The 22109-nt window shown below is 47.4% G+C and overlaps 1 protein-coding gene across 11 annotated transcripts in view; it reads left to right on the top strand.

The window, feature by feature from the left end:
• Nucleotides 1-22109, top strand: part of PLA2G6 (phospholipase A2 group VI) — a 60806-nt gene that overhangs the window by 12807 nt on the left and 25890 nt on the right. For all 11 annotated transcript variants that reach the window (XR_006059481.2, XR_006059480.2, XM_027968104.2 and 8 more), the window contains 4 exons: nt 11213-11428; nt 16629-16812; nt 18367-18554; nt 21077-21173. Coding sequence is in view for 9 of the 11 variants with exons in the window: in XM_027968104.2 (XP_027823905.1) it covers nt 11213-11428; nt 16629-16812; nt 18367-18554; nt 21077-21173 (685 nt within the window). In the remaining 2 variants the exon portion in view is untranslated. The remainder of the gene's footprint in view (nt 1-11212; nt 11429-16628; nt 16813-18366; nt 18555-21076; nt 21174-22109) is intronic.

The following is a 22109-nucleotide window of genomic DNA, read 5'->3' as shown; positions in this document are numbered from 1 at the left end:
GGAACTTGGGGGAGCTCGGCAGACTAGCATTCAGTTGGGCTGGTGCTGATGGCCCTTCTTCATTGGTTTCACCTGGCAAGTTGTCTTGTGATCCAGGGAGTTAGCTGGGAGGTGGGAAGTGGAGGTTAGAGGGTGGAATGCTGGAGCTGGGGTCCCGAAGAGCTGCGGAAATGGGGATGCCAAGGCCTGGGAGTGACCGGGAGTGAGGGCTGCAGCGAGGGCCTGCTGTGCCTGACCCTAGGCTTCTCACTGGGGGTCGTCATTGTGTGACGGTGGGGGTCCACCCCACTGCTCTGAACACCCTGCACTTTGTGGAGAGCAGGCTCGGGGTACTGGACTTCCTCTTCAGGGGGTCAAGGTTCTGTCTTTTAAGTCTCCTCCTTTCCTTGCTGGAGGGCTTTCAATGATGGCCAAAGTACTTCCAAATGTGTGGGATGGGGCTGTCAAGGCCCTGCGTCCAGGTGGAGGTGCTCCTATTCTATAGCTGCAGAGCTCCGGGATGGGACAGGGGGTTGGTGTCTTCTACATGAATCCTCAGGTTTTATTTCCAAAGGCCTGGGAGTCCTGCAGCATCCCTATGGACGGACAGCTGGATGCTGGCTGGTATAGATGCAGCTCTGATAGTTTTGCATTATATTAGTGTGTGTGAGGCACTGGTCTGACTCTCAGCTCCCTTCATCTTCATGGCCGTCCCCTGAGGCAGGGCTGTCACTGACCCCTCCTTACAGAGGAGGAAACACAGCTCGGAGAATTTCAGTAATTTGATGAAGTCACAAAGCCGCTGGAAAGCAGAGCCGGGCTTCAGACCCAGTCATTCTAGCTCGAGGACCCACCTCTTCCTTTTCATCCAGGCAGGCCCCTTTGCAGTCGGATGAGCTGCGGGGGTCAGTGTCCAGCTCCCCCGGGGCCCATCCTGGGCCCCCAGCCTGGCATATGGGCCAGGCGTCTGGCTCTTCTGGGGTAAGCCCTGCGGCGGTCACCTGTAGCACTGCCGTGTACATTGTGATAACGTCCATGCTTCTCTTCCTGGTGTGAGTTAATCATTCGCTGCTGACATTGACTTGTGACATATGGTCCTTGATGAGCCCCGCCAGCCTCCCACTGGTATCTCAGCAGAAGCAGGGCTGCACTTCCCTGGAATCCTGGGAGGAATGAGCAAAGCGCATGTGACACGTGAGCTTCTCTTCTCAAAAGGGGACTGAGTTTTTTTCTTTCTAATTATTTATTTGGCTGCACTGTGTCTTAGTTGCGGCATGTGAACTCTTGATTGCTACATGTAGGATCTAGTTCCTGACCAGGGATCGAACCCAGAGTCCCTGAACTGGGAGCATGACGTCTTAGCCACCGGACCACCAGGGAAGGGGGTTGACTTCCCCCTAGGGGTTGGCCGCTAGGGGGTTGACTTTTGAGGCCCTTTGTGCTGGGACTTTGCCTGGACACACACCCTGGGGTTTACCCATTCACTGTCAATTCAGCCCATACCCTGTCTCCACCGAGGCCAGGTCAGTAGCCAGAAGAGGTGGAGTAGGACCTGCATTCAGTGGACTGAGTGTCCTAACAGGCTCATGTGAGACTCGTTCCCTGCACAGACCTCACCTCTCTACTTTCTCTTTGCCCTGGTTTTTCTCTTTGCCCTGGTGCTCTCCCCATACTCCTTGGCCCACAACTCTCGGGCACCTGCTGTGTGAGCCTGTGCTTACCCTTCTCTTCTCCCTCACCACTGCCTGAATTTCTGTCTGCCCCTCTTGTTTTAGATTGCCCATCTGTCTCCCCCACCAGCCCACAGACTCCAGAAGGACAGGGCCTGGGTCTGAGTCATTTCTGTTAGCGCTCAGCTAGTATCCAGTACTTGGCAGGTGTTTAAACCCTGGGGCTCTGTCCTCGGAGGTCTGCTGAACTACAGCCATCCGTATGAAACTTTGCAGTCTGTCTCTGAATGAAGGTTACAATAAGAACAACATTTAACACTGTTACCATCTCAGAAGAGGTGATGCAAAGTGTGCGTGGCTTCAGTGTACCTACCGTCTACCTTTCCCTGGTTTCTGTATATACGCCTTGAAGAAAGAAATGGCAACCCACTCCAGGATTCTTGCCTGGAGAATCCCATGGCCAGAGGAGCCTGGCGGGCTACAGTCCGTGGGGTTGCAAGGAGTTGAACATGACTGAACACCTACACAGCAGTCAACTTTGGTTGGATGGATGGACCAGCCCATGACCACTGAAGGTCAAATTGTACATGCAGGAGAGATGGGAAAGGCTTCTCTGGGGTGCTTGGGTTAGAGCTGGCCCATGCGGGTGAGGAAGATTTCAACAGAAGGCCTAAGAGCGCATCAGAGCAAAGTCACCGAGGGAGGAAGAAGGGAGAGAGTTAGAAACCCTCTAACCCAATGGTTCTTGGCCATTTTTCAGTCCAGGACCCCCTTGAGAATCTCAGGGTTCCCTGTTCCCCTGCTAAATGCATATCCATGCATTTGCCTGCCATTTCCTGAATCCCAGGCCCTCTGGATAAGGGGCCCCCTTATCCACAGGCCGCTTCCACCAAAGCAGAGGCTTCCCCACGCTGATGCCAGGGTGCTTTAGTCTGCAGGCTCAGTTCTAGAAGAGAGAAAAGACACTGCCCCATGGGTGTGCCAGATCCTCCCCTTTTCTCCAGATCTTTCTTTCACCTCCTTGTTCTAACCTGGACCTGACTCCACCCGAGGGCACTGCTTCTCTGCAGGCCTCCCAAGAGTTTTCCCTCCCAGGTTCCCTCCCACTGGGTCTGGAGGTGGGGTCGCGTGCTCTTCGCCCCTCAGTCGTGAAGTGCACCGCATCCTAGGCTAACATCCACTCTTTCCCCTGGCGGCAGGCATCTCCCCCAGATTCTCGAAGACGTGAGCCCATGGCTCGGACCTGCCTCGTGCCATCACTGCTCCTGGCTTGACTCTTGGTGACTGTTTCATTCATAGGGTGCCACGCCTAACACCCAGGGCTCGTGATGCCTGACCGCACAGCCGTTGCCTGAGCCCAGTCATCACCAGTAACAGCAGCTCTTCCATAGATACAAACGCCAAACATCCCACTTTCTGACCTCTGCCTCCTACTTATCTGCTCCTTCCCTCTGGTATTCTGAATGCCTGGTGTCCCCTTGCAGATGAGGCAATGACCCTGCCGCCTTTTTACCGTCCCCACGCCTATTGTGAATTTCACTCCTTCATTTCAGTTCAGTTCAGTTGCTCAGTCATGTCTGACTCTTTGCAACCCCATGGACTGCAGCACACCAGGCCTCCCTGTCCCATCCCCAACTCCTCGAGTTTACTCAAACTCATGTCCATTGAGTCAGTGATGCCATCCAACCTGTCATCCTTTGTCATGCCATCCTCTGTCATCCCTGTCTCCTCCTGCCCTCAATCTTTTCCAGCATCAGGATCTTTTCAAATGGAGTCAGTTCTTCACATCAACTGGCTAAAGTATTGGAGTTTCAGCTTCAACATCAGTCCTTCCAGTGAACACTCAGGACTGATTTCCTTTAGGATGGACTGGTTGGATCTCCTTGCAATCCAAGGGACTCTCAAGAGTCTTCTCCAACACCACAGTTCAAAAGCATAAATTCTTCGGCACTCAGCTTTCTTTATGGTCCAACTCTCACATCCATACATGACTACTGGAAAAACCATAGCCTTGACTAGATGGACCTTTGTTGGCAAAGTAATGTCTCTGCTTTTTAATATGCCGTCTAGGTTTGTCATAACTTTTCTTCCAAGGATCAAGCATCTTTTAATTTCATGGCTGAAGTCACTATCTGCAGTGATTTTGGAGCCCCCAAAAATAGTCTGTCACTGTTTCCCCTTCTATTTGCCATGAAACGGTGGGACCGGATGCCATGATCCTAGTTTTCTGAATGTTGAATTTTAAGCCAACTTTTTCACTCTCCTCTTTCACTTTCATCAAGAGGCTGTTTAGTTCTTCTTTGCTTTCTGCTATAAGGTTCATGTCATCTGCATATCTGAAGTTTTTGATATTTCTTCTGGCAATCTTGACTCCAGTTTGTGTTTTATGCAGCCCAGCGTTTCTCATGATGTACTCTGAATGTAAGTTAAATAAGCAGGGTGACAATATACAGCCTTGACGTACTCTTTTCCCAAGTTGGAACTAGTCTGTTGTTCCATGTCTAGTTCGAACTGTTGCTTCCTGACCTGCATACAGGTTTCTCAAGAGGCAGGTCAGGTGGTCTGGTAGTCCCATCACTTTCAGAATTTTCTAGAGTTTGTTGTGGTCTACAGAGTTAAAGGCTTTGGTATAGTCAATAAAGCAGAAGTAGATCTTTTTCTAGAACTTTCTTGCTTTTTCGATGATCCAGTGGATGTTGGCAGTTGGATCTCTGGTTCCTCTGCCTTTTCTAAAACCAGCTTGAACATCTGGAAGTTTACAGTTCCCGTACTATTGAAGCCTGGCTTGGAGAATTTTGAGCATTACTTTACTAGTGTGTGAGATGAGTGCAACTGTGCAGTAGTTTGAGCATTCTTTGGCATTGCCTTTCTTTGGGATTGGAATGAAAACTGACCTTTTCCAGTCCTGTGGCCACTGCTGAGTTTTCCAAATTTCACTCCTTACCTAGAGTAAGCCCCGCAGCACATTGTCTTCACTCACTTACATACACTCTGCTTTCCTGTTGTCCTCTCCGTTCATCACGTTTACTTGGCAAAACCCCAACACAAGTTAATTCCAGTTCTCCACCGTGGCTGGCGGAACACCCCTCCACACTGACCGCTCTCACTTTGAGCTCTCAGGGTGGATGGGCTGGATGTGAGCCTGTGCGTTTGGCAAGCCTACATATAGGGACTTTCCTAGTGGTCCAGTGGTTAAGAATCTGCCTTGCAATGCAGAGGACACCGGTTCCATCCCTGGTTGGGATGCCATGAGATAACCAAGCCCCCATGCCAGGACTAAGACCTAGTGCCTCCAAATTAATAAAGAAACTCTCTGGTTCTCTTGGAAGGCGCATCTGGTCCTCCCTCCTCCACCTCCAGTCCCTCCTCTTCGTGGTCTGATGACCTGGCTTCTGTCTCACCGAGAAAGCAGAAACCAGGGGAAGAGAAGAAGAGCTCCCTCCACCCCGTTGCCTCCAACCTGTACCCGCATCCAGGCCCTTCCCCGTCGTGACTCGAGACTCACCAGCCGTGCGTCTGACCGAGCCCCTTCCCGCCTCCAGGTCATCCCCTCTCCGCGTCAGGACATCAGTTCACCAGTTCTTTCCTCTCTCTCCCACATAATTCCCCCCTCTTTACTAGATATTTCCTATCACTGTACAAATAAGCTTTAAAAAAAAAAATCTCCTTAACTCCAGGTTCCCCCTCAGGCACGGCCCGCATTCAGGCAGTTTTCCTCTGACATATTTCACCATCATTTCCTCTCCTTCTGTTTGTTCTCTTTGTTTTTTTATGTTCTGGTTTTTTTTTTTTTTTTTTTAAAGTCTAGTTGATTTACAGTTTCAGGTTTATGACATAGTGGTTCAGTATATTTATAGACTATAATCCATTTAAAGTTATTATAAAACAGTGACTTTATTTCCCTGTGCTGTATAATATATCCTTGTTGCCATCTATTTTATACATAATTATTTTTTAAGTATTTATTTATTTAGCCACACTAGGTCTTAGTTCTGGCATGGGGGCTTAGTTGCCCCATGGCATGTGGGATCTTAGTTCCCCGACCAGGGATGAAACCTGTGTCCACTGCAATGCAAGAGAGATTCTTAACCACTGGACCACGGTGGAGGTCCCTAAATGTAGTTTTCTGTATCCCTTAATCCCCTTCCCCTATTTTGCCCCTCCTCTCTGCATGCTCCCCAGTGGTAACCAATAGTTTGTTCTCTGCATCCGTAAATCTGTTTCTGTTTTGATACATACATTTGTTTGTTTTATGTCTTAGATTCCGTAGATAAGTGATAATGTCTTATGTTTGTCTTTCTCTGACTTATATCACTAAGCATAATACTTTATAGCTCCACCCTTGTTGCAAAGGGCAGAATTTCATCCTTTTCTATGGCTGAGTCGTATTCCATTGTCCATCTGTCGGTGCGCATGTAGGTTTCTTCCATAACTTGGCAATTGTAAATAATGCTGCCACGAGCCTTGGTGCACATGTATCTTTTTGAATTAGTGCTTCCATTTTCTTTGGATATATACCCAGGAGTGATGGTTACTGAGGTATTTGTGACAAGTCACACCACCCTTGTCAAGAAGGAGAACATTGCAGCACCCCGGAAGCCCCTCTTCCCCACCCTCCCAAGATAATCATTAATCTGACTTCTAGAACTGCTTTTGTGTCTGGCTCCTTTGACCAGCATTTGCCTGGAGGTTTGCGTTTTGCGCATTGCTGTGTCAGTCCTTCTCAGTGCCATGGAATCCCATTGTGTAGCTACAGCCTAACTTTATGCATTTGCTGGTATTAGCAGATATTTGGGTTGTCTCTGGTTTTGGTGCATACATGCCTGTATTTCTGCTGGGCATCTATCCAGGACTGGAATCGCTGGGTCGACACAGTACATATTCTTAACGTCCATGAGTAATGCTCATCTCATGTTTGACCAGTAGCAAGTGAGATTTCCTGTTACGTCACGTCCTCTGATCCATTGGATCTGTAGTAGTACGTAACTGTGGTTTTAATTTGCCTTTTCTTGATGCATATGCAGTTGAGCCCCTTAAATATGTTGACTGACCATTTGGCAGTCCTCTTTGGGCAACTACCTGCTCGGTTGTCTTACGCATTTAAAACATAAAGTTCTTTTCCTTACAGCGTTTTGGCAGGGGTATTTTGTATGTCTGTATTTCAAGACTGTGTGGATTCTTTACCACTTGTGTGGAGTAAGTGGTAAAGTATCCGCCTACCAATGCAGGACACGCAGGAGATGTGAGTTCGATTCTTGGATCAGGAAGATTCCCTGAAGAAGGAAATGGCCACCCACTCCAGTATTCTTGTCTGGGAAATCCCATGGACAGAGGAGCCTGGTGGGCTACAGTCCACGGGGTTGTAAGAGTCAGATGTGTCTTAGTGACTGAGCAAGAGGATGAGCATGATTCCAGATACACACCCTAGAAAAATTACTAGAGCTAATCTATGAATTTAGTAAAGTTGCAGGATTCAAAAGTAATACCCAGATACACACCTTTGTTGGTTCCGTGTGTTGTTCTGTGGCATTGTGAATGCTCCTTTTTATTCCCACTTTCTGAGAGCTTTCATTTTAATCATACAGCCTGTAGTCTTGTGAATCTGCCTTTTTTCACTTAGCGTAGTGCTTTTGCAATTCATGATTGAATGTTTTCTTCTTCTTATTCCATTTTACCCATCTCTATTAGCTTGGAAATCTATACTCTATTATTATCTTTTAATGATGTCTTTAGGGAGGTAGTTCTCCATGGGCCTTTTGTGTTTCTGTACATCTTACAAGCAGAGCCTCTGACTCCCTTTGTTCCACACTTTCTTCACAAGGATGTTTGTCTTGTGAACAGCCGTGGAAGATAGAGGCAGGGTCTTTTTCTAGAGCAAAGTGTAGGCTTGCTTACTCTACTGTGTAATCAAGATAATATTTTCCTCCAGAGCAAAGCTTAGACAGATGTTCTCATTGATGATTTTTAACAGATTCAAGTTCCCTGCACTCAGGGTTTCTTCTCTCTTCTAAGGCAACATGAGCAGGTGTCACCTGACCTTCTTCATGTCACCCTCTGGGAAATGGATCCCAGAGAATTGGCACAAATGCTGATCCTCTGGCACAAATGCTATTGCTGTGAATAATACGTTGTCCTTTGTCTTTGATCCAGGAATCTTGAGTCTTCTGCCAGCATCCATGAAACTGTGTTAGACTCACTTGTTAGTTTGCAACTAGGGTAAAATCTGAAACCCTTCACAAATCTTGATAGAACCCTATAGATTGTAACATACATCCTTGACCTTCAGTTCAGTTCACTTCAGTTGCTCAGTCGTATCCGACTCTTTGCGACCCCATGGACTGCAGCATGCCAGGACTCCCTGTCCATCACCAACTCCCGGAGTTTACTCAGACTCATGTCCTTTGAGTTGGTGATGCCATACAACCATCCCATCCTTTGTCATCCCCTTCTCCTCTCACCTTCAACCTTTCCCAGCATCAGTGTCTTTTGAAATGAGTCAGCTCTTCGCATCAGATGGCCAAAGTATTGGAGCTTCAGCTTTAACATCAGTCCTTCCAAAGAACATTCAGGACTGATTTCCTTTAGGATGGACTGGTTGGATCTCCTTGCAGTCTGAGGGACTCTCAAGAGTCTTCTCTAACACCACAGTTCAAAAGCATCAATTCTCCTGCACTCAGCTTTCTTTATAGCCCAACTCTCACATCCATACATGACTACTGGAAAAACCATAGCCTTGACTAGATGGACCTTTGTTGGCAAAGTAATGTCTCTGTTTTTTAATATGCTATCTAGGTTGGTCAAAACTTTTCTTCCAAGGAGTAAACGTCATTTGATTTCATGGCTGCAGTCACCATCTGCAGTGATTTTGGAGCCCCCCAAAATAAAGTCTGCCCCTGTTTCCACTGTTTCTCCATCTATTTGCCATGAAGTAATGGAACTGGATGCCATAATCTTAGTTTTCTGAATGTTGAGCTTTAAGCCAACCTTTTCACTCTCCTCTTTCACTTTCATCAAGAGGCTCTTTAGTTCTTCACTTTCTGCCATAAGGGTAGTGTCATCTGTATATCTGAGGTTACTGATATTTCTCCCAGCAGTCTTGATTCCAGGTTGTGCTTTATCCAGCCCAGCATTTCTCATGATATGCTCTGCATATACGTTAAATAAGCATGGTGACAATATACAGCCTTGATGTATTCCTTTTCCTGTGTGGCAATCTGTTGTTCCATGTCCAGTTCTAACTGTTGCTTCCTAACCTACATACAGATTTCTCAAGAGGCAGGTCAGGTGGTCTGGTATTCCCATCTGTTTCATAATTTTCCACAGTTTATTGTGATCCACATAGCCAAAGGCTTTGGCATAGTCAATAAAGCAGAAATAGATGTGTTTTTGGAACTCTCTTGCTTTTTCGATGATCCTTGACCTTACAGAACTATAATTGGTACTTTGACATCTTCCAGAACAATAAAGGGGTCTTCAGTTCAGTTCAGTCCAGTTCAGTCGCTCAGTCGTGTCCGACTCTTCACGACCCCATGGACTGCAGCCTACCAGGCTCCTCTGCCCATGGGATTTTCCAGGCAAGAGTACTGGAGTGGGGTGCCATTGTTATTTAGCCCACACATCTGTGAGTTGAGCACACCTTAGTGGGAAAGTCTCAGTTTGATTCTATTGGGTTGGCCAAAAAGTACGTTTGAACCCAAATGAACTTTTTGGCCAACTCAATACATGGCATTACATGGGGTGACTTGACTGCGTGATCCAGTTCTAAGATGAGTGACAACTGGCAAGTTGGTGCTGGCTGTTGACTGGGAGTTCATTCAGGGTTAAGGTTCCAGGGCTGAGTCATCCCCATAGGTGCTTCAGCTTCCCTGCAGTGTGATGATTGAGTACCAAGAAAAAAGAGATAGAGGCTTCCAGTCTCTGAAAGCCTAGAAACTAGGATAGCATAACTTCCATCATACTGTCTTTGTAAAGCAGTTAACAAAGCCAATTTAAAGGGTAAAAAGTGAAAGAAAGTTGCTCAGTTGTGTCTGACTTCTTGCAGTCCCATGGGCTGTAGCACACCAGGCTCCTCTGTCCATGGAATTCTCCAGGCAAGAATACTGGTGTGGGTAGCCATTCCCTTCTCCAGGGGATCTTCCTGACCCAGGGATCAAAATTGGGTCTCCTGCATTGCTGGCAGATCCTTTACCATCTGAGCCACCAGGGAAGATTAAAGAATAAAGACACTGCTCAGTGGCTCAGGGTGGAGTGTGAGTGTGGATTTGGTGAGGGGGGTAGATTAATAATTTAGGATATAGGATATTTTATATCCTATATATATATAGGATATTTTAAATTGATGGAATAATGAACTCTTCAAGTGTGGTTTCTGTACAGTTCTCTTTCTTTTTTGATAAGTTGGTTGACTAGTTTTGGTTTTGGTTGCACTGGGTCTCTCTCATTGCAGTGGGCGGCTGCCACTGTCTGGTTGTGGCGAGTGGGCTTCTCACTGTGGCGGCTTCTCTTGTGAGGCACAGGTTCTAGTGCATGGGCTCCAGAAGTCGCGGCACAGAGGCTCAGCAGTTGCAGCTCACGGGCTCCAGAGCGCAGGCTCGGTAATTGTGGCACATAGGCGTAGCTGCTCCGCAGCATGAAGAATCCTCTCCGACCAGGGACTGGGCCCATGTCCCCTGCATTGACAGGCAGATTCTTATCCACCGTACCACCAGAAAGGTCTTACGTAATTCTCTTTCTATCCCATTTTTGTGGCTCCACCCATCTGTGTGCTAGACCTTTTCATTATCTATCCTCTGTGCTTAGTCGCTCAGTCATGTCTGACTTTGTGACCCCACAGATTGTAGCCTGCCAGGCTCCTCTGGCCATGGGGTTTCTATGTCTTTTATCTATTTAACTGTATTTTCCAAGATTTATCTCTCCATGCTTTATTCTGTTTACTCTCTTCTGACCTGTCTTCCTTTTCACTAATTCTCTCTTCAGCGTTGTCCAATCTGCTTTTCTACCTAGCCACTGGGCTCTTAATTTGGGCTATTGTATTTGTCAATTCTTCCATTTCCACTTGGTTGGTTCTTGTTTTTGATAGTTTAAGGTGATTTGCCGAAATTGTCTGTTTTGCCCTCTTGAATATTATTACAGTTATTTTGTCTGTGTCAGATAGCTTCAGGGTTTGCAGCCCCACCCCACCCCTATTTATAGATCTGTTTCTGTTGTATATTGTTGCTGTTGGTTTTCTTTCATATTTTCTTATCTCCTCATGTGCCTGGTGAGTTTTGATTACATGCTGGGCCGTGGATATGCAGCAGTGCTTGTGGAAATATATGTGATGTTATTTTTTTAAAAAAAGAAAGAAAAGACAGGAAATCTTTTCAGATAAAAAAGAAGCACCACCTCCATGTAAGGGTGTGTGTGGGAGGAAGGAGAGTCCAGCTGGAGCAGGTCAGTCCACACCTGGAAGCAGGCAGGGGCCTGTTGGAGGGGACGCAAGTCCTCAGATTCCACCAAGGGCATGGGCTGAGGGCCTCTCCTGGCTCATTTTCACGTCTTCCTCCTCTGCCCTGGCTCCTCAGACTCTTCCAGCTGGAGATAGAGGCTGACGCCCTGGTGAACTTCCAGCAGTATTCTTCCCAGCTGCCACCCTTCTACGAGAGCTCCACCCACATCCTGCAAGCTGAGGTCCTGCAGCAGCTGACCGACCTTATCCGCAGCCACCCCAGCTGGTCGGTGGCCCATCTGGCCGTGGAGTTGGGCATCCGAGAGTGCTTCCATCACAGCCGCATCATCAGGTGGGCTGGGGACCTGACCAGGTGGGGCGGGAAGGCAGGACCCTGGAGACACTGGGAGTGGGGATGGGGAGTTCTGAGTCCTGCCTCAGTTCCCCTCCATAGCATCAGAGGTGACCCAGAACGTTTGACTTAAAAGGGGGGCAGCACTGCCTCTGGGTTGGAGCGGAGGAATGCTGACTGAAGTCAGAGAGAGCACTGTAATGTTTCTGGAGTGGCTACCAGGTGCCAGGTCCCTGGTTGCTGTTTTCGACACCCCATGAACTTGAATCCTCTCGACATGCCCATGAGGTAGTGTCACTCCAGTGAGAGGTTATGTGTCTTTTTTTTTGACTGTTTCTCAAATACTTTATTATTATTTTTTTTAATCTTTAATTCTTACATGCGTTCCCAAACATGAACCCCCCTCCCACCTCCCTCCCCATAACATCTCTCTGGGTCATCCCCATGCACCAGCCCCAAGCATGCTGCATCCTACGTCAGACATAGACTGGCGATTCAATTCTTACATGATAGTATACATGTTAGAATGTCATTCTCCCGAATCATCCCACCCTCTCCCTCTTCCTCTGAGTCCAAAAGTCCATTATACACATCTGTGTCTCTTTCCCTGTCTTGCATACAGGGTCGTCATTGCCATCTTCCTAAATTCCATATATATGTGTTAGTATACTGTATTGGTGTTTTTCTTTCTGGCTTACTTCACTCTGTATAATCGGCTCCAGTTTCATCCATCTCATCAGAACTGATTCAAATGAATTCTTTTTAACGGCTGAGTAATACTCCATTGTGTATATGTACCACAGCTTTCTTATCCATTCATCCGCTGATGGACATCTAGGTTGTTTCCATGTCCTGGCTATTATAAACAGTGCTGCGATGAACATTGGGGTACATGTGTCTCTTTCAATTCTGGTTTCCTCGGTGTGTATGCCCAGAAGTGGGATTGCTGGGTCATAAGGTAGTTCTATTTGCAATTTTTTAAGGAATCTCCACACTGTTCTCCATAGTGGCTGTACTAGTTTGCATTCCCACCAACAGTGTAGGAGGCTTCCCTTTTCTCCACACCCTCTCCAGCATTTATTGCTTGCAGATTTTTGGATTGCAGCCATTCTGACTGGTGTGAAGTGGTACCTCATTGTGGTTTTGATTTGCATTTCTCTAATAATGAGTGATGTTGAGCATCTTTTCATGTGTTTGTTAGCCATCCGTATGTCTTCTTTGGAGAAATGTCTATTTAGTTCTTTGGCCCATTTTTTGATTGGGTCGTTTATTTTTCTGGAATTGAGCTGCAGAAGTTGCTTGTATATTTTTGAGATTAGTTGTTTGTCAGTTGCTTCATTTGCTATTATTTTCTCCCATTCAGAAGGCTGTCTTTTCACCTTGCTTATATTTTCCTTTGTTGTGCAGAAGCTTTTAATTTTAATTAGATCCCATTTGTTTATTTTTGCTTTTATTTCCAGAATTCTGGGAGGTGGATCATAGAGGATCCTGCTGTGATTTATGTCTGAGAGTGTTTTGCCTATGTTCTCCTCTAGGGGTTTTATAGTTTCTGATCTTACATTTAGATCTTTAATCCATTTTGAGTTTATTTTTGTGTGCGGTGTTAGAAAGTGATCTAGTTTCATTCTTTTACAAGTGGTTGACCAGTTTTCCCAGCACCACTTGTTAAAGAGATTGTCTTTACTCCATTGTATATTCTTGCCTCCTTTGTCAAAGATAAGGTGTCCATATGTGTGTGGATTTATCTCTGGGCTTTCTATTTTGTTCCATTGATCTATATGTCTGTCTTTGTGCCAGTACCATACTGTCTTGATGACTGTGGCTTTGTAGTAGAGCCTGAAGTCAGGCAAGTTGATTCCTCCAGTTCCATTCTTCTTTCTCAAGATTGCTTTGGCTATTCGAGGTTTTTTGTATTTCCATACAAATCTTGAAATTATTTGTTCTAGTTCTGTGAAAAATGTGGCTGGTAGCTTGATAGGGATTGCAATGAATTTGTAAATTGCTTTGAGTAGTATACTCATTTTCACTATATTGATTCTTCCGATCCATGAACATGGTATATTTCTCCATCTATTAGTGTCCTCTTTGATTTCTTTCATCAGTGTTTTATAGTTTTCTATATATAGGTCTTTAGTTTCTTTAGGTAGATATATTCCTAAGTATTTTATTCTTTTCGTTGCAATGGTGAATGGAATTGTTTCCTTAATTTCTTTTCTACTTTCTCATTATTCGTGTATAGGAATGCAAGGGATTTCTGTATGTTGATTTTATATCCTGCAACTTTACTATATTCATTGATTAGCTCTAGTAATTTTCTGGTGGAGTCTTTAGGGTTTTCCATGTAGAGGATCATGTCATCTGCAAACAGTGAGAGTTTTACTTCTTCTTTTCCAATTTGGATTCCTTTTATTTCTTTTTCTGCTCTGATTGCTGTGGCCAAAACTTCCAGAACTATGTTGAATAGTAGCGGTGAAAGTGGACACCCTTGTCTTGTTCCTGACTTTAGGGGAAATGCTTTCAATTTTTCACCATTGAGGATAATGTTTGCTGTGGGTTTGTCATAGATAGCTTTTATTATGTTGAGGTATGTTCCTTCTATTCCTGCTTTCTGGAGAGTTTTTATCATAAATGGATGTTGAATTTTGTCAAAGGCCTTCTCTGCATCTATTGAGATAATCATATGGTTTTTATTTTTCAATTTGTTAATGTGGTGAATTACATTGATTGATTTGTGGATATTGAAGAATCCTTGCATCCCTGGGATAAAGCCCACTTGGTCATGGTGTATGATCTTTTTAATGTGTTGTTGGATTCTGATTGCTAGAATTTTGTTGAGGATTTTTGCATCTATGTTCATCAGTGATATTGGCCTGTAGTTTTTTTGTGACATCTTTGTCAGGTTTTGGTATTAGGGTGATGGTGGCCTCATAGAATGAGTTTGGAAGTTTACCTTCCTCTGCAATTTTCTGGAAGAGTTTGAGGAGGATAGGTGTTAGCTCTTCTCGAAATTTTTGGTAGAATTCAGCTGTGAAGCCGTCTGGACCTGGGCTTTTGTTTGCTGGAAGATTTCTGATTACAGTTTCAATTTCCGTGCTTGTGATGGGTCTGTTAAGATTTTCTATTTCTTCCTGGTTCAGTTTTGGAAAATTGTACTTTTCTAAGAATTTGTCCATTTCTTCCACGTTGTCCATTTTATTGGCATACAACTGCTGACAGTAGTCTCTTATGATCCTTTGTATTTCTGTGTTGTCTGTTGTGATCTCTCCATTTTCATTTCTAATTTTATTGATTTGATTTTTCTCTCTTTGCTTCTTGATGAGTCTGGCTAATGGTTTGTCAATTTTATTTATCCTTTCAAAGAACCAGCTTTTGGCTTTGTTGATTTTTGCTATGGTCTCTTTTGTTTCTTTTGCATTTATTTCTGCCCTAATTTTTAAGATTTCTTTCCTTCTACTAACTCTGGGGTTCTCTAACTCTTCCTTTTCTAGTGCTTTAGTTGTAGAGTTAGGTTATTTATTTGACTTTTTTCTTGTTTCTTGAGGTATGCCTGTATTGCTATGAACTTTCCTCTTAGCACTGCTTTTATAGTGTCCCACAGGTTTTGGGTTGTTGTGTTTTCATTTTCATTAGTTTCTATGCATATTTTGATTTCTTTTTGATTTCTTCTGTGATTTGTTGGTTATTCAGAAGTGTGTTGTTCATCCTCCATATGTTGGAATTTTTAATAGTTTTTCTCCTGTAATTGAGATCTAATCTTAATGCATTATGGTCAGAAAAGATGCTTGGAATGATTTCGATTTTTTTGAATTTTTCAAGTTTAGATTTATGGCCCAGGATGTGATCTATCCTGGAGAAGGTTCCATGAGCACTTGAGAAAAGGTGAAATTCATTGTTTTGGGGTGAAATGTCCTATAGATATCAATTAGGTCTAACTGATCTAATGTATCATTTAAAGTTTGCGTTTCTTTGTTAATTTTCTGTTTAGTTGATCTGTCCATAGGTGTGAGTGGGGTATTAAAGTCTCCCACTATTATTGTGTTATTGTTGATTTCCCCTTTCATACTTGTTAGCATTTGTCTTACATATTGCGGTGCTCCTATAGTGGGTGCATATATATTTATAATTGTTACATCTTCTTCTTGGATTGTTCCTTTGATCATTATGTAGTGGCCTTCTTTGTCTCTTTTCACAGCCTTTGTTTTAAAGTCTATTTTATTGGATATGAGTATTGTCACTCCTGCTTTCTTTTGGTCTCTATTTGCGTGGTATATCTTTTTCCAGCCCTTCACTTTCAGTCTGTATGTGTCCCTTGTTTTGAGGTGGGTCTCTTGTAAGCAGCATATAGAGGGGTCTTGTTTTGTATCCATTCAGCCAGTCTTTGTCTTTTGGTTGGGGCGTTCAACCCATTTACGTTTAAGGTAATTATTGATAAGTATGATCCCGTTACCATTTACTTTATTGTTTTGGGTTCGGGGGTTATGTGTCTTGTAAGGTCACTCAGCTGACGAGGCTCCAGTTCCTTGGTGTCTCCTTCCAGAGGCCTGGTTGCCCTTCTAAAGCTGCAACACTTTCGTTCATACCTCCATTCGGCCAACACGTGTCAGTGGGTAGCCCTGGTGAGGGCCCCGTGCCAGCCAGCGGACTCCAGCTCGCCATCCTGCCCTGAGGTGGCCATGCCTCCAGTTTTCCGCCTCAGACAGCTTGCTTCCGCTCCCAGCCCCAAAGCTCAAAACCCTTCACTGTCCTTTACAGCTTAACCAGCCTGTTCCCGGACATCATGGTGTTTCATCTCACAATAGTTCTATCCGTTTCCTACGGCAGGCCTGGCAGGTTTTATTTTTTATAGTTTTGTAGATAAGGTTTTTGATGCCTAGAAAAAGCTTAAGTGAATTGCCCAAGGTTGGTGAGATTTCTGCCTTCTGTGATTCTTTCTACGCCACCCCACTGCTCACTTCAGGCTGAGGTGGCTTTCGGGCACATCCCTCATACAGGTGTGCACACGGAACTAAAAATGGAGGAGAAAATGACATCTGATACAATAACTCAGTGACTCAGCCCTGGGTTTGAACCAGACAGCTCGAGCAGGGCATGCACGCTCTTGGACTCCTCGCCCACCTCCTTTGAGTGTGCCCTTGGCTTCCTCAGCACCCCACCCACTTGGCGCCACACCCCTCATGCCCCAGCCCTCCCTCCCCTGCAGCTGCGCAAATAACAAGGAGAATGAGGAGGGCTGCACGCCTCTGCACCTGGCCTGCCGTAAGGGCGACACCGAGGTCCTGGCGGAGCTTGTGCAGCACTGCCGCGCCAACATGGACGCCACCGACAACAGCGGAGAGACCGCGTTCCACTACGCGGTCCAGAGTGACAATTCCCAAGTGCTGCAGGTGAGCAGGTGTGGGGACAGGGTGACTGGCGCTGGCCACCTTATGGGGCCCACGGCTGTCTTGGGGACCCTGGGCTCAGGTGTCACTGCTCCCACCTTGATCCTTGAGGCCTGAGCTCCTCTGTGGTGGGTCTACCCCACACCCTACCTTTCCTCTACAAGCTTGTCACGGAGACACATTCTTGACCCCTTTGGTCCAATGACCCAGGGAAAGTCCTCCAGCCCAGCAAACTGATCTCGAAGTCCAGACCCGCCCATCAGTTTATCCCAAACACCCGCCATAGGCCTGACCCCTGGGCTGGGTGAATGCATTTCAGCTCCTGCCTCGAGGTGCCTATGCTCCAGCAGGACCTGGGGCTTAGCTTTTTACAGGAACTCAAGCAAATAAAACTCCTTCAGGCTGCTGTAGGCATTTGTGCCAGAGAGACTCCTTCTGTTAAAGTTTTGATTAGCTGTGCAGAAAAATAAAAAATAAAAGTTGTGGGCGAGTAGATCAAGTGACGAAAAAGCTACCTGCTATATCAGAGAGAAGAGACAGACTACTGGGCTATGTTTTATTGCCCAGAATTAGAAGATTCTTCCAAAGTTATATCCTTCTCTCTGCCCTTGGCATTAGAATGGAACCACATTATTCCAGAAAATGTGGATTCCTGTCTTATGATTAGTGCTCAGAGGGAAGGGAATTCTTCACCCACTGTTGAACTTCACCCTTAGGGACCCCACTGTGGGCCCAGCACAGTGCCACGTGGAGCCGGGCTCCAAGCAGAGGGTGGGACACACTCTTATCAGTGCCCGTCCTTCATTGCTGGCCTTGTATCTGGCCCTGTACTCAGTGTTATATGTGTTCTAGTTAATTCTCTGTGGATGGGGGCTCTTGTCCTCTCCTCACCAAGGAGACCGAGGTTCATTGAAGTTAAGAAATGTGCCCAGGGAGGACCACAGAGCTGTGAGCGGCAGAACTGCCCTTGAGTCAGGCCTGGATGCCAGCACCTCAGCTTCCCTGCTGGGTCCCCAGCCTGTTCTCAGACCCAGCCAATCACAAGGGTCCACAGGGGTCATAATTAACCTCAGGCAGACAACTTTCAGCCACAACCAAGGAAATAAAAGCCTTGCAGTTGTCTTACGAATACTGCTATCTTGTTTTGTTTTCTTTTAAAGAAATCATACCTACACAGAGCAAAACGATATTCAGGCAGGATAGAAGGATATGCAGTGAAAAGCAAGTCTTTTACTCCCACCCAGACCCCTAGTGCCCATCCAGATACAACCTGCTTTTAAGTTTCCTGATTGAGAAAATTTTCATGCATGCCACAGTCGGGCCAGACCAGCGCCTCAGCCAACACCGGCACAGCCAGCTTCTTCCTGCCCCTGGAGCCTCCTTTCTCTGTTGCTTCTCTCAAAGTTCTTGGCTGAGTTCTCACCGAGTCTCACAGGGTTCTTCCCTTCCCCTGAAGCCCCAGAGAGGGACGGCCACGGTGGTGGGTGTTAGGGGAGGGACGGGTTGGGGGCCTCGCTGTGTTTGACTCTCCTGCCTACCCCACGGTCTTGCCGTCAGCTCCTAGGGAAGAACGCGTCCAGTGGCCTGAACCAGGTGAACAACCAGGGGCTGACCCCGCTGCACCTGGCCTGCCAGCTGGGGAAGCAGGAGATGGTCCGTGTGCTGCTGTTGTGCAACGCTCGCTGCAACATCATGGGACCCGGCGGCTACCCCATCCACATGGCCATGAAGTTCTCCCAAAAAGGGTAAGACCCTGCCCTGCCCTGCACGGTCCACTGGGCCTCTTGTCTGCACGGCCAGTTCTCCCACCCAGGCGAGCAGCGGCCCCCTCTCCTTAGATGTGTGTCAGAGCCGTGTGCCAAGGGCTGCCCTGGCACAAAGAAAGTATGACTATCTGATAAATGGGGAGTGGTGGGAGTGTGTGAATCTCAGTCCAGCAGCTCCACCTTGCAGGAATAGGACTTCCACAGTTGTTCAGTGATGCACCTGAATTTCTGAACAGGTACCTCCCTCTACCAAACTGGAGAAAAACAATCTTAAACTTTTCAGGGGGTTCCCCTTTCCTGCTCTCCAGGTGATGCCCCAGTGTAGGAGGCCCCCCTGCCCTGAAGGAGGGTGGATGGATCCTCTTCCATCCAAGCCCTTCAGTCTGATCTGAACAGCACCTTCACGACTACAGGGCGCTACGGCTTCTGCTCCCAGCTGGAAGCCTAGGAACGTTTGGCATAGTGGCCCCAGATCTCGTCCGCCTCATGCATCCTTCCTTCCTGGCTGGTGGCATGGCTGAGACCCAGGTGCCAGGCCCTTGTCTTGGGTAGCTCTGGACCACTCTTTTTTTTTTTTTTTTTTTAAAGAATTTAGCTGTTTTATTTATTTATGATTGTGCCATGTGGCTTGTAGGACCTTAGTTCCCCGACCAGGGATTGAACCTGTGCCCCTTGCACTGGACACATGGCGTCTTAGCTGCCGGCGGAATCCCTACACCATTCATTCATTCCTTTCTCCCCAGCCCTAGAGAGCCCGGTCTCAAGAGAATTCTCCATGGTTGGTGTGTGTGTGTGTGTGTGGTGGGGGGTGCATGTTGGGGGGTGGGGTGGGATAAGAGAGATGACTGTTTCAAAATCTTACCAAGAAGGTACAGTGTCTGGAATGAATGAACGAGTGAATGAGTCAGTCCCAGGCACTGTGCTAAGCACTGGCCTTACAGAGATGGATGAGAGAAAGTCCAAGACAAGGGTACACAGGAGTCACACAGTACCTTCCAGTACCTTCCATCTACCTCAGTGCTAGATAAGCATTGAGAAAGAACGGGGAGAGGCCCCCCTCGGGTGGAAGGCAGGCACTCTCATTCTCCTTCAGAGTCTTCCTTCCTCTGGGGTTTGCACCCACCTTGCTGGCCTCTGAAGGGCCTTGCTGTCCCCTCGAAGGTCTGGTCCAAGCTCAGCAAACCCTCCTTTCCTTGATTCTCAACTTGCACAGCCAAGACAAACTAGTACTTTCAGAAAGACCTGACCAGATGGTTGGAGACAACCCTAACACCCTCCCCTTAGTCACCAGGTTACCAAGTTGCTGATCCAAATGGGCACATGTGACGGGTGCTGCTCTCCCATACCCAAGGGCTGGCATGGCAGCCCCACTCCAGCTTGACTTTAGCCACCCTACTGGCCCCAGGAACCTGCTTGTTCTAGGTTACTTCCAAGACACTGTCCAGGTTGCTTCCTCCTCTGACACCCGCAGCTACATCCCAAGCCTCCAGCGTGGATTGTTGCACATAAGACAACCAGTTGTCTCATCCCTCAGTGTGCCTTGCACGCAGCCACACGCCTCTAGGACCCCCAGGAGGCACATCCCTCTGCCACCACATGGCAGCCCCAGCAGTTGCACTCTGAGAATCACAAGTGTTAGGGTTACTGGGACTGATTCCATCCCAGCCCTAATCTGGAGGCCCCTCTGCTGTTGGCATCAACTCAGCTGAGCTTCGTAGAGAGCTGGGTCTGTGAAGCTCCAGTTCCACTTTGCCTAATGTTTTCAAGCTTCATTAGTGTCATCGCAGGTATCAAAACGCCCCTCCTTTTTCAGGCAGAGTAGTCCTCCATAGTATTAATCTGTCCCACATTCTGCTTAGCCATTCGTCTGTCCGTGGGGACTTAGGCTGTTTCCACCTTTTGGCCATTGGGAATAGTGCTGCGGTCAGCAGTGGCATGTGTCTACTGAAGCCCCTGTTTTCAGTTCTTCTGCCGATGAGTCTAGGAGTGGAAAGCTGTACTCTTAACCACCTGCCTACCGCCTCCTACAGGGTGCAGTCCCTGCTTGAAACACCAGGGAGGCGGGGGAAGGATGGAGAGCCGCCGTGTGCCAGGCCCAGGCCCAGGTGCTGGAATATCTTTTACCCTTTTATCCTCCTTTATTCCTCATCCCATCCTGTTAGGACCATTCCCATGTTGCAGACAGGCTGGGCCACTTTCCAGAGGTCACCAGCAGGAAGCTGGGGCTTAACCTCAAGCCTGTCTAACACTGCAGCCAGCACCAATGAGAGAGATCATTGCTGACTGAAGTCATCAAGGAAGGCTTCCTGGAGGAGGGGGCCTGATATATGCCTTGAGGGACTCAGGATACCATTGAAATGCCACGACATGCATGCTGGTTGGTTTTGTTGCAACTCTGTTTGCAGGAGCTTTCCCTCACCAGTTGATGAAGTCATGACCTCTTTCAACATCAGGTTGCCCCCGCCAGCCTTCTTATTCCCACATGGCTTCTCTCTCCCCAGGTGTGCTGAAATGATTGTCAGCATGGACAGCAGCCAGATTCACAGCAAAGACCCCCGCTATGGAGCCAGCCCCCTCCACTGGGCCAAGAATGCAGAGGTAGGCAGGGTCTAAGGATGAGCTGGGTGGGCAGGGTTGAGGGTCCCAAGGTTGGTTCCTTGGCTGCCAACAGGAAGGGGTTCCTGAGAGGCCTCTGAGGATGACACTCAGGGGATTGATCTTGCAGTGGGCCCACCAGGCGGGTAAGCCTAAGGAGAGGTGACATCCTGGCCTTGCATGGTGGCAGTATCCCCTCCGTGGTCTCCTCATGTGTGAACTGGGGGTCCATGGCCTGCCTTTGGAGGTGTCATGAAGTCAGCAAAGCAGTGCATGAGAAGATTTCTTCATAAATTGTCAAGTACCTTGCAAATCAAAGATGGTGGATGGTGGTGGTGATGGCAGTGCCTCTAACTTCTTCAGAGAGCCTGGCCGAGCATCTCCTCTGAGGCCTGTCCCTGAGCCAGACTCTGACCCCCTGAGAGGATGGAGGCCTCTGATCTCTCATCTCCAGGAAGCACAGCCCAGCAGTGCACTGGGTGCCCTCAAAGGTCATGGCCTGCTTGCAAATGCGACGTGCCAGGAGGAAGGAGCCTGCCAGCCACTGTGGGCACCTTCGTGCCGGGAGCTAGACACCAAGCCAGGCCCTCCTGTAGGGCTTTTGTTCACTCTGTGAGGTGGGAACTCGCACCCCCATTTTCACAGCAGAGGAAGCTGAGGTGCAGAGGGGTGCAGTGGCCTTTCCCAGCTTAGACAGTGGGGATGAAGGAAGAAGGCTGAGCTTTGGGCTCAGGTCTGTCAGGTTCCAGAGACCAGGCCCCACAGGACTGTCGGTGAGCAGGGGTGCACGTTGCCAAGGCACCGAGAGAGGGAGTCACACCTCTGCAGGGTCCCAGGCAGGGTCATAGTGAGCAGGGCAGCCCTGGGGCAGGGCACAGAGGAACCGTTGCAGGGAAGGATGGGGTCCTGTGAGCTCCAGGAAAGGACCCAGAAGCCCCT

This window comes from Ovis aries, chromosome 3, assembly GCF_016772045.2.
Source record: "Ovis aries strain OAR_USU_Benz2616 breed Rambouillet chromosome 3, ARS-UI_Ramb_v3.0, whole genome shotgun sequence".
NCBI lineage: Eukaryota > Metazoa > Chordata > Mammalia > Artiodactyla > Bovidae > Ovis > Ovis aries.
Note: the sequence above shows the minus strand (reverse complement) of the source record. Positions and strands in the feature narration are given on the sequence as shown.